Source organism: Myotis myotis, unplaced genomic scaffold (genome assembly GCF_014108235.1).
Source record: "Myotis myotis isolate mMyoMyo1 unplaced genomic scaffold, mMyoMyo1.p scaffold_m19_p_8, whole genome shotgun sequence".
Taxonomy (NCBI): Eukaryota; Metazoa; Chordata; class Mammalia; order Chiroptera; family Vespertilionidae; genus Myotis; species Myotis myotis.
In genome coordinates this window covers 60,275,933-60,289,296 of record NW_023416390.1, presented here as the reverse complement: position 1 = coordinate 60,289,296, position 13,364 = coordinate 60,275,933, and the positions used below count along the sequence as shown (strand labels likewise).

At 36.9% G+C, this 13,364-nt stretch overlaps 1 protein-coding gene across 2 annotated transcripts in view; it reads left to right on the top strand.

Moving 5' to 3' along the window:
- GALNT13 (polypeptide N-acetylgalactosaminyltransferase 13) overlaps window positions 1-13,364 on the top strand; it is a 496,408-nt gene that overhangs the window by 202,487 nt on the left and 280,557 nt on the right. For both annotated transcript variants that reach the window (XM_036320816.1, XM_036320815.1), the window contains exon 4: window positions 11,620-11,788. In XM_036320816.1, coding sequence (XP_036176709.1) covers window positions 11,620-11,788 — 169 coding nt within the window. The remainder of the gene's footprint in view (window positions 1-11,619; window positions 11,789-13,364) is intronic.

Genomic DNA, 13,364 nt, shown 5'->3' with positions numbered 1-13,364 from the left:
GGAACATGTAAGAAAGGATATCAGAAGAAAATGAAAACTGTCGCTGGGTGAAGCAGAACTATGGAATGTATATTATAAGATGGAAGAAATGCTAGGGTGGGTTTTTTCAGCATTTTTTCACTGGCTATGTCAAAGTATCCCAAATGGAGCCTGGCATATAGAAGTCAGTAAACGCTTGTTGAACTCAACTGAATAGAATGTAAAGAGGCAGTTTTATCATACCCAACACTATGAGTTGAATGCTCAGAAATATGTGAATAATTATAACTAAACATGCAATATATATAAAAATTGAACTTGAAACTGTTTCATGAAATACAAATGTACAATTGAAAAAGGAATTCTGCATAAATTGGATAATTTGCAGATGGAAAAAAGGCTACAAAATGTCTCAAGATGTCATTGGGATTTGATGGTACATAGAAAAGGGTAGAATGATTCGCATTAGATGAGAAAAAAACACACAAAGGGATGGAAAACTCTAAGAAGAAAAATTATTATTAATCAATGAATTCCTGAGTTGTACTCCATGGGGAAATGTATCATACTGAACCCTGCACAGTTAAACTTAACAAGGTTTGGTTCCATCTTTCCCATTCCGCTTTTCTCATCTGCATGGTGAAAAGATGACAAGAAAATGGAAGTTACCTAAATAATTACAGTGAAAACTGAACTTTATAACTCGGTCTTAGACCTGCAGTTATAGCTTGCTTTAAAGTCATAGGAACACTTTTTCATAAGGGCAGAAGCCTTCACATAATGATCCCAAATTCTTTCTTATATGGGAGACAATGTACTTTCTTTAACAATAGTCAGCTGAGGATTTCTGTTTCCTAGTGAGCAGAACACATTGTGTCAGTGAACAGGCAAGGCAATAACAAGTCACTGCTATCATGTGACTCTGTTTCGTTGGGTGCAATGCTTACTATATAAAGGAACTTTACTGCATTACTCTACCTTCTCAATTTTCCCATCAATCTATTTTTCCTGAGACACATATTTTAACTTTTTAAGCTATCACAAATTAAGATCAAGGAGATAAATTTGCAGTACTGACTTGCAAGCTAAACTCTATTTTGTAACCCCATTAGGTAAAGAGATGTAGATATTCTGGCTCTAAATAATTTTCTATTTAAAACACTTTTGTGCATTCAGACAAAACACCTAAATGTCCAATCTTGAGATATTGTGAATCTATAATTTTATAAGATGTGCAGGTATCTGGGTGTTCATGAATGTAAATCAGTATACCCTAAAACATATAATGCATATATCTATCTAGATTAAATCTTTTCATCTAATTGGTCTCCTATTTGAGAGTGCATAAAATAGCACAGTACATAGGAACAAAGAGGCCAGAGTGAAGAAAGAGAGCTGGAAGGAAACAGTATCTAAGGGGTAGTGGAATGTGTTTGCTGTGCTGGAATGGAAGATTAACTAAAATTTGATCAATAATCAACTTTAAAGTCCACTTCTAAAAGAACACTTATGGCTGCACTTAAATTCATCAAACAAATCCAATTTGGAAATTACTGAAGTATTTTTACTTCTGTGTACTATAAAATAAGAAAGGCAATATAATTCAAATTGTTTCAGCAATACAGAAGAATAAATATAAAGTAACCATGAACATATAACAATATAATGATGCATATTAAATTAGTTGCTCCTTCCCAGTAGTATGATGAAGAGCTATTAACCATAAATTGCTATGGAATTACCTGTTAGATGACATTAACTACTAATGTAAGAGATTTTAAAGCTGTTTTCTAAAGTGACTGCTACTACTTATTCCATAGAATACTGGATTTATTACTAAACATTGGAAGGCAGCTATGTGAGAGTAAGCTGCTTTTTTTTCTTCATGTTAAAATAAATTCATGGGGAAAAGGCCTCCAAAGGTTTATATAGGAGTTACCTTGAAAAACAAGTCAAAGTACAGAATTTCCAAAAATAAATTTTAACGACAAAGGTCTTAAGTAGTACAGGATTTAAACGAATTATGCATATACAGGGGACAGCAAAAGTAGATGTGCAGTTGTAAGTGAAACAGTTTATTCTTGTATTATTATTTACTGATTGTTGCATAATTTTTGGTATTATAACTGTAACTCAACTTTTGCCCACCCTATATAATGACAATTAAACACTTCCATATATAGTATAGAAAGGTAAAAATGAAATCATCAAATATTATAAAAGAAAAAAGTAGTATCAATAGGATGATTAAAAAATTACCACCAAAAGAATCTTGTGTGTATATATATTTTTGCCAAAATATAAACATAGTTTATTTATATAAAATATATTTACTATATATAGTCAGGTGGGATGTTAAGGATTTTAAGAGGAAACTATAAAGAAAAAAGGAGGAGGTTATTGCTTATGTTTAGGCTTAGAGCACTGTCTGTTATTTTATATTGGTTCACTAATTTAATCTGTAATTTGCCTCATAGTATGCCTTTGACCTTATGATGTAACCAAAATTCACTTATTAAAACAAAACGAGGTTTAGATAATAAAAGCCAGGGTACGTCTGACAATATTTTATAGAGATCTGATGGATTTTAAGAAGGAGCATGTACTTGCTGGCGGATAAGCATCGTGTTGATTTTTATGGCAGCATTTATATTGTAGAATTATATTTCTTTGTCACAGAAAGTAGTTGCTTATTAAATTAGTATTGACTTAGGCGTTGCCTGTTTTGAATGGTTGAGTTCCTAGAATGTTTGGATACTTTATAAAGGGCAAAGGCAATTTATGATGGATTTCTGAAATTTAAATGGCATATTTGCATTATTTGGTCAGCACAATCAATTTAATTCTTGTGACTATTAAATGAAGCATATTATTAGTATCCTAGTTATTTTTATTATTGTTGTTGACTAACAGAAAAGGCCCAGAGGCTATGGAAAACTAAAAATTCAGTATAAATTAATGCTGAGCAATAAGAGTTAAATACAAGGATCAGCAGCTGGTTTATGCAGATGGTCATTAAAATGTTGGAATGCCTCAAACATAAGCATAAGGGGTGGCAGTAGGAGACAGGTAGTCATTAGATATGTGATCGCTGAGGTTAGCTTTTAGTCTGGGTAGAACGCTGGGCTTTCCCCCCCTCCCACCAGAGATTTTCTCCATGAAAAAATAATTATCAAAATGTTACATTTCACATTATGCTGCCTCTTGCAGCAAATTTACATCTATTTATTTTGATACCCTGAAATTATTACTGGAACTTCTGACAAAGATCTGATTTAAAAATCAAATAACATTTAGGTAATAGAAAATCTGAGCCTATTCTGTGACAGCTAACTTGAAGAATTGATATAAATTCATTTTTGTGAATTTATGTGAAATATGCAAGCTTACTCTCATGGTTACATCTTATCATTTTGAAATGTAAACCCTACAGGCCTTCATTAGTCTCATATTTTCAGCATCATAGAGATTGGCAATACAAGATTCCAAGGAATTAATGTTGATTAATATTTAAAATAAAAGAAGCAAATTGTACCTTCATGATTCCACTTTTTGTGTACTACCATTATTCTAAACTTTCTTTTTCCAGTATTTGATTTCCCTCAAACCCCACTCATTACTCCACATCAGAATGAATGCATATGCAAGACCTTAACATACCTTATTCCCCAACATGTGACCATGTGATTCTCAGGGAAGGTACAAAGCACACCTACCATTTGAACCTATTCCATATTTTCCTCCTAAGAAATTCTGTCTAGTAATTTCTCATTTGCTTGATATTGTTCTATTGTAGAAAACAGTACGAAGGTCAACCCCATACCCAGCTTCAAGAAGTGAGTACAAAAATGAAAATAGTACCTACATACCAACTACCAAACACTGATGACAAATCAACCTTTCTTGACAGCAAAATGTCTTGAGACAAGAAAAGAAATGCATGCTATCACTTTATCTATAGTGATTTCCAATACGTGCTCTATGAATCTCAAGGATGCCTAATATACTTCATTGGGGTAGAAAAATAAAATATTTGGATTTTTCTTTATTTTTACCTTACTTTAAATTTTCTATTTTTGATTTTCTGTAATACCTATATTAATCACCAATGAATAAAACCTAATTTATTACAGATACATGTTTATGTTTTTAACTGATGGAAGAACATGACCCCCCTTCCCCCAAAAAAAATAAATAAAGAAGACCTTTAAGAAAGTATATTAGAGAGTTAAAGTAGAATTCAATCCAGAGAAAATGATGGATTAAGTGTTAATTAATGTAGTTTAAGTGTAAACTTGGTCATATAAGTGGGGAATCCACTAAGGTTTCCACATACTTTCTAAACTCTTTTATCATCAGGAAACATGCCATGCTTCAACCAAGTAGCAAAGAAGAATATAACACAAGGGCTATTTATAAAGGAGTCTACAGAATTTAGAAAAGGCAAGAAGGGATGGTTGTTACCTGGGGTTAAGTCATTACTACACCCTGCCTTTAAATGCAAGAGGAGGAAGCAATTATATGAACTCATTAAAAAAATACTTCTGTGGCGAGAACCACCGGACAGAGACTATACCCTTTGGTCTGGGGACAGAGCCAGCTTGTGACTACTGCATAAGAATTAACCAAGGGAGTAAATATCTTGGCTTTATTTTTGTTCTACTGTCCAAATACTTACTGGTTTCTCCATTGGCCAAATCCAGTCTGAAATCAGAGAAGAAAGTCCAGATGTAGTTCATACAGGTCAGATTCCTGGGTAATTATTTGAGAAAGATAAGAGTGGAGTTTGGATCTGGAGGAACAAATTTCTTGCAGTCCAGTCATCTTTCTTCTTAGCTTTCTACACTTTTCCAGATGAAACATATGTCTCCCTACTACAAGGGACACACAAATTCCGTCAACTCCTATAGCCTATGAGTTAAGGTCAGTCTTCTCATATTCCCAAGCAAAACCTAAAATGTTAGCAAACCTCAGTGTTCTTTATATGAAGTAATCTAGACAAAAGTAGGGAAATGAATTCATAAATAACAAAATATACAGTAGCTGCTATAGTCTCATGATTTATGTGGACTGTTCATGAGGTCTTAGATGATAATTATATACTTGTAAAAAATACATTTTTATTGATTTCAGAGATGAAGGGAGAAGGAGAGAGACAGAAACGTCAATGACAAAAGAGAATTACTGATTGGCTGCCTCCCGCACACCCCCGACAGGGGATCGAACCATGTGCCCTGACCAGGAATTGAACCATGACCTCCTTGTTCATAGGTTGACACTCAACAACTGGGCACACTGGCTGGGCGATAATTATATATTCTTTTAGCTACATCTGTGCAATGTGTATCCTAAGCTCCATCCGTAACTAGCCTGTATGGTATTCTTTACCTGGTGGTGTATGATCTTGTGATATAAGCCTTTGATTGGTTTGCCCTTATTTGGTTGCCTCATTTTTCTATTACTCAGTCTAGTACAGAAGTGAGATGCTCGAGAGGGGGAAAAAACAAACAAACCTCCAGGTTCCAGAAATAGTTATGCTCTCCCCCACACCCCCCACCCCCCGCCTTGTGTGGCAGCAATCTAATTTCCTGTTGGTAAATAACATCCATCACCTCAGCCATTATTGTGGTCCCTTTCTCTGCCAGTACTTTCAACAGCTTAAGGAGCTCATAATGGCCACAGGGTAGAATCAATTTCCAATTAAACAGAGCCGTGATTGTGTTCTCCAGTGGAAGCATTTCTCACATGGAAACTAGAACCCTTCTATGCATAAAGCCAGAGGTTAGAGAGAGAGAAAACAAATATTGCTCCAATGTGTTATTTGCTGAAGAGATTTCACTCTCACTTCCTTCTTTGATTACTGGGCCTGTTCATTCTATCTATAGGAGATATGATATCACACTTTGGATATTGGTAATCCACAAGGTTTTTTCTCCCAAATGGTGCTCCAGCACCATTTCAACAGGTCAGCTGCTTATAGACATTGAGGACATGAGAGCAGGGGATATTTTGGGTGAACCCGTGGTCGTATTTCTTTGCCATAAATTATTTTCCCTGGTCTGAAGTGAGATTATGCCAAAATCCAAGAAAAAATAGGATTTTGTATGTCTGCAAATGGTGGTACTGACAAAACTGTAGCTAGAGAAGACAGATTCCAGATCCCTTTCCCCATCATTTTTCCTCACAATGATGAAAGGGGTCCAATAGGATCAGCCTCTCACCAGCTGATCAAGAATGGTGCCCTTTGTGTTTTCTCTTGCTTTTGGCAGGTTGGGTGGCCATAACCCTATCAACTGGGGTGAGATGTTCATGTCATCAAATCCCTGCATGCTCTTCCTCTGAGTTATCCTGGTCTCCCTCCCATTGAACAACTGAAAAAAAAAAAAAAGAGAGAGAGACTGAAAAAAAGAGTAACTGAAAAAAAAAAAGACTGACTGACAGCTATAGGAGGGATAATTTTGTCAATCTGATTTTTGCAGGCTCCTTTGCAGTGGAAGCCCTTTCTGGAAGATTACATGGGACATTAATGTCTACCATACCCCTCCCATCAGACGTCTTTGTCATTAATTTTTCAATCTTATTCCTTTAAATCTCTTACCAGCTGGCCAACCTGTTAGCTACTGCTCATGGATTAGTGTCGCCATTGCTACCTCAAGCCCTTTCTCATTCACACAGTATTCGGTCAAATTTCCTCTCTGAAGTTTTGCCCTGTAGGCAGATTCCCTTCACCCACTGACTTTCACGCTCGCTCCTGAGTTAGACTGTAAAGAAGCAGCTTCAAGCAGCTGCTCACATAGAGGGTGGATTCGTATTTAATTCAGCCTTGCATTGTTTCTTTCTACCAGTTCATTAACTGGTCATAGGACATTCCCCATGACATTATCATTATGAGTGGGAGAGCCAACCCTCAGCCACCCCACAGAGAGGGAACCAGGGAAATAAATAGCCCAACCTCATTAATCTTCTGTCCCCTAATATGGTCAGCACCTTCCCAACCAAAGTTAAAGGACAAGGAAGCTTGCTTGATGTGAATGTAGAAGTTAGCAACCTAAGTTAACATAGAAGTTAGCAGGCTGGATATGCTGCAGAATAAGGGCTAAAAAAAAAAGACATTCAACACAACTACCATCAACAAAACCTCACATTCCAGCAGTAGGTTTAATTTGATGACTTAAAATACTTTAGGTATTTGATGTGATTCATTTTTCATCTCATACTTAATTCAGTATTATGTTATAATAATTTTTAATTGTAGACATTTATGAAGGAGTTTCTTTACTCATAACAACCAACTGAACAATAGTCACTTCACATTTTCTGTGACTAATATTAGTTAATAAATTTTGAGAATTTTAGACAATTTTTACAGTTTCATAATAAATAAAATGTTATATTCAGGAATTATTTTAATAATATGTTCCTATTTCCACAGTGATATGTACATTCAAAGAATGCAATGCCCTTTTTTTGTGTGTATGTGTGTGTGTGTGTGTGTGTTTAAAGTGTTTGTGATATATGTATACAAGTCCTTCCGTTGAGAGAACCAAGATGGCGGCATAGGTTAACGCCGGAGTTTGCAGCCTTGAACAACTACTTCAAAAGTGAAACTAAAAGACGGAACAGACATCACCCAGAACCAGAGGAACGCTGGCTGAGTGGAAGTCCTACAACTAGGAGTAAAGATAAACGCATACGGACACTCAGAGGAGGCGCAGTGCTGAAGTTAAATTCTGAGGTGCGGAGTGCGCGGTTGGCGTTTTCAATCGGGAGGGAGTCTCAGACTCTGAGCTCCAGATACGGGTGAGTCTTTAGGGACCCAGACTCAAATGGGAGAAGCGGGACTGTCTGGCTTCGGTCAGAGCGAGTGCAGCTTTCTCTCCGAGGTTTGCAGCGGTCCCTGGGACTCAGAGAGGCAGAGCCCCTGGGGACAGGACTGAGAGCCGCCATAACTGCTCTCTCCGGCCCACCCTGTTGATCCTGTTCGACCCGCCCCGCCCAAGCCCTGCACAGAGGCATTTGCCGGATAGCCTCAGGCAAAGGCTAGATTAGCACCTCCCTAGAGGACAGAAGTTCTCTCACTGCAGACACAGCTGATTCTCACAGCCACTTGGCCTGGAGGTCAAACCCTCCCTGGTATTAGCTACAACAATCAAGGCTTAACTACAAGACTGCGCACAAAGACCACTAGGGGGTGCACCAAGGAAGCATAACAAAATGCGGAGACAAAAAAACAGGACAAAATTGTCAATGGAAGATATAGAGTTCAGAACCACACTTTTAAGGTCTCTCAAGAACTGTTTAGAAGCCGCCGATAAACTTAATGAGATCTACAAGAAAACTAATGAGACCCTTGATGTTATATTGGGGAACCAACTAGAAATTAAGCATACACGGACTGAAATAACGAATATTATACAGACTCCCTACAGCAGACCAGAGGAGCGCAAGAATCAAGTCAATGATTTGAAATGCGAGGAAGCAAAAAACACCCAACCAGAGGGGCGGAATGAAAAAAGAATCCAAAAATGCGAGGATAGTGTAAGGAGCCTCTGGGACTGCTTCAAGCGTACCAACATTAGAATTATTGGGGTGCCAGAAGATGAGAGAGAGCAAGATATTGAAAACCTATTTGAAGAAATAATGACAGAAAACTTCCCCCACCTGGTGAAAGAAATGGACTTACAGGTCCAAGAAGCTCGGAGAATCCCAAACAAAAGGAATCCAAAGAGGACCACACCAAGACACATCATAATTAAAATGCCAAGAGCAAAAGTTAAAGAGAGAATCTTAAAAACAGCAAGAGAAAGAAACTCAGTTACCTACAAGGGAATACCCATACGACTGTCAGCTGATTTCTCAACAGAAACTATGCAGGCCAGAAGGGAGTGGAAAGAAATATTCAAAGTGATGAATACCAAGAACCTACAACCAAGATTACTTTATCCAGCAAAGCTATAATTCAGAATTGAAGGTCAGATAAAGAGCTTCACAGATAAGGAAAAGCTAAAGGAGTTCATCACCACCAAACCAGGATTATATGAAATGCTGAAAGGTATCCTTTAAGAAGAGGAAGAGGAAGAAAAAGGTAAAGATACAAATTATGAACAACAAATATGCATCTATCAACAAGTGAATCTAAGAATCAAGTGAATAAATAATCTGATGAACAGAATGAACTGGTGATTATAATAGAATCAGGGACATAGAAAGGGAATGGACTGACTATTCTTGGGGGGGAAAGGGGTGTGGGAGATGCGGGAAGAGACTGGACAAAAATTGTGCACCTATGGATGAGGACAGTGGGTGGGGAGTGAGGGCGGAGGGTGGGGCGGGAACTGGGAGGAGGGGAGTTATGGGGGAGAAAAAAGAGGAACAAATGTAATAATCTGAACAATAAATATTTAATTAAAAAAAATAAAAATAGACCCTCTTAAAAAAAATAAATAAATAAAAAAATAAAGTGTTTGTATTTTTGCAAACTTGATTAATTTTTTTTGGGATGATATGTCAAATTCTGAGTTTATTATTATGTATCTTAGGAATAATTTATAATGAATGTTGGGTTATGTAAGGGACTTCTTTAAAATGCTCATTGTTTCACTTTAATAAAAAAATATATACTTTATTGATTTTTGTAGAGAGAGAAGAATGGAGAGAGAGAAATATCAATTGGTTGCTTCCTGCAGGAAACAGACCTGGGATGGAACCTGCACTGGGAATCAATTGGGGACCTTTCAGTGCCTGGGGTAGTGCTCAACCTACTGAGCCACACTGGCCAGGACCATTGTTTCGGTTTTGATGTCCCCTTACATAGGGCTTCCCAAAGCATTTTGAAGCGAAAATTGGTGGGGTTTTTTGTTTTGTGTATCCCCCCCCCACAAGGAAGTAATGGGTTTTTGTTTTGTTTGTATTTTGGTAGTGCAAGCAAAGACAAGGGTATGGGAAAATTTCCCATTCAAAGCTGAAACTAAGGTGATTACTAGAGCCATTGCAATTTGGGGACTATTTATATACTTTTCATGAGGAGGCTCATTTTTAAAATTGATTTAAGGAGAGAGTGGTTGCCTCCTGCACCTCCATGGCCAGAGATCGAACCTGCAACCTGGGCATGTGCCCTGACCAGGAATCCAACCAGCGTCCTTTCCATGCATGAAAAAACATTCAAATAGCTGAGCCACACTGGCCAGGGCACAAAGTTCATTTTTAATACGGAAGGAAATAATTTCATATTTCATTACCTTAGTGAACAGTATATAAGTTGGGCCAATTGTTTCCAGGAAACATTTATGACTATAACATGTGCCAAGCAACCTCTTAATGTATATAAGGGTGGCACTGGCTGTAATAGATGTGTAGAATATTTTATAAGGATGACTGTGAAAGTGAAAACTTTTAATACTAATACTAGAGGCCTGGTGCATGAAAATTCGTGCACTCACGGGGCAGGAGTCCCTCAGCCTGGCCTGTGCCCTCTCCCAGTCCAGGACCCCTTGGGGGATGACTGACTGACAGCTTAGGCCTGCTCCGGATTAGGCCTAAACTGGCAGTCAGACATCCCTCTGGTAGCCTGGGAGCCCTCGGGGATGTCTGACTAATGGCTTAGTGCTCCCATGCAGGTGCGAGAGACTCCCGCCATGGACGCTGCACTGGCCAGCCATGAGCTGGCTTCTGGCTGAGCTGCACTCCCTCTGTGGAAGTGCACTGACCATGAGGGGGCAGCTCCTGTGTTGAGCATCTTCCCCCTGGTGGTCAGTACACATCATAGCGACTGGTCTTTCCACCATTAGGGTCATTTTGCATATTACCCTTTTATTATATAGGATTATGTAGGATGTTAAGGTACATATAGACATATGTGTACACCCCTCCCCACACACACAAACACACACACAGAGACACATATTGAAACAGATATTGCATAGTTAGAAAGGACCTTAGAGTAGTGATTACTTGGAGGAAATTGGAAGAACATTGGCCTGTGTATTGAATACTGAGTCCTTTTAATAAACAGTCAAGTCCAGGATATTGCTGTGTGGTCCCACTTACAGAGCGCAGTCTCTCCAAATGTTCCTTGACCTTTGCAATTATATGTCACCACCATGAAAATTATTTTTACTTATTTGAAAATGCTATCAGGAAGGATTCAAATTGCTACGGGGATGAAGGCTTGTCCATCTTTCCTACTTTTACAAAGATATAATGGCAGTAGGTATGTGAAACACCAAACATTTAATGGACGTGAAAATAAATTAATGTTGGTATATTTTCACAAGTTCTCTTATTTTGTGCAACCTGATCTGCCCAATGCTCAACTTCATCTCTAACAAGCATGTTAAAAAGGAAGTCAGAGAAGGTTTTACTTTTGATATTTTATATTACATAATTATTAAGTGTTGATTAGCCAGGTCATGTTATATATCTAGACCTGAAAGACAATATGCAGCATTGAGTTAATGAATTAAAATAGGTTGTTTCTTTAGTGTTGTGTATGGTTTGTAAGTAAGCAGTGAAAGATTTGATGATTGTATTATTGTCAGTATATAAATAATACCGTTGAGAATCAAATCCAACACAAGAGTTTATTTATTCAGTTCATTATCTATGTGTTTATGCATGTGTGTACCTGTGTGTATCTTACAGCTGTTATTTCAAGAAACCAAGAAGGGCCAGGAGAAATGGGAAAGGCTGTGCTGATTCCTAAAGATGACCAGGAGAAAATGAAAGAACTGTTTAAAATCAATCAGTTTAACCTTATGGCCAGTGATTTGATTGCCCTTAACAGAAGTCTGCCGGATGTGAGATTAGAAGGGTGAGTTTACGTGTGCTGTATAATCTTACATATCTCAGAATACTTCAGAACTTCATGTAATTCAGATTATTTCAGTTCTAGAAGTATGTGGTTCAGAATAACTATGCCATAGCCAGATTTTACTGTGCCATGCATATGAGGAGAGATCTGAACTATTTTCTTCCTTGGCAGAGCAAAATATGTTATTTGAAAAATAATTGCAGAACACACAGCCTAACAGGTTTTTCTTCTTGAAATGATTTTTGTTTGCTTTTTCTTTGCTTTATCTTGCTAAAGATAGAGAAAACATGCTCTTTAATAGATTATTTTCTTGCCAGCATATATAACTCTTACACTTTGATTTGAAAAACTATGTGCTTTGCTATTCCAGCATAAAAGTAACACATTGCTTGTATGATTCTTTGACCCTTTAAAAATTATTTATTATGGGCTCCAGCAATTTATGCTGCTGTTTATAATTAGAATACTCAGTTTTAGGCCATGGAGGAAATAATTACTTGGAAATAATAATGCTGCATGAAAAATTAAGTTGAAAAATTAAACTTGTATGTGATTAACTATAAGCCATGCTCTACATCGTTGAAGAAACTTTAAATGGATTCATGAAATTAGCTATTTGCAGTCTTGTCATTCTAGTATATAGCCCTTATAAAGCAAACTCTTGGAACTCAGAAAGTTATACCCTGATATTTTAGAAAATTTCTAAGTTTACAGGTATATTCTAGGGCATACTTCTATGTAAATAGAAGTTTTTCTTTTAGGTATGTAATTACTTTTTCTATATACAACAAAATCATAGCTAATGCAAATAAAGTTTGCCACATATAATTGGTTATATTATGTTAGTATTGTAGTGATATTAACATCATAATGCTAAATCTGATTTTTTTTCCCTTTCGGAATTACTTCAGATGAGTCCGAAGTAGAGTAACTGAAACCTTTCTGAGATGCTGGGGCTAAGTTGCCAGAAGGCTCATTTGGTAGCTAACTAAGTAGCTAAGAGTGATTTTGTACACTCTTTTATGCTTTTCAAATCTCTCTCTCAAAAAATCACAAACAACTATCAATTATGGATGTTTTTGGTCCCCAGCAAATGGTTAAAAGATCAAATATTACATTTGTGCCTTCTAAAGGGCTAAATAATTTTACAGGTAGTTTTGTCCATATTTGTATATGTTTGTTGTATTTGAAAAAAGCACAAAAATCATATTCTTCTGATTAATTTAATTTGAACATTTTATATGCTGTTTATAATGTTGCATTTATTATTTTGCTTTATGTACCACGCTCTAATAAAATGGCTAAAGGTGATACTTAGGCATTCTGAAAACCATGTAAGCACTAGTTCAAATTTTAAAAATCTTTATTTTCAACTATCAGAACATAAAAAAATTAAATTTTATATAAGATCTGGGGTGATTAAGGTAAGAATCATTTTAGAATAGACCGATCCCTTTTGAAAAAAGGAAAATCATTCTTGCTGGCTTGACTCAGTGAACAGAGCATCGGCCTGTGAACTGAAGGGTTCCAGGTTTGATTCTGGTCAACAGCACATGCCCAGGTTGTGGATTCAATC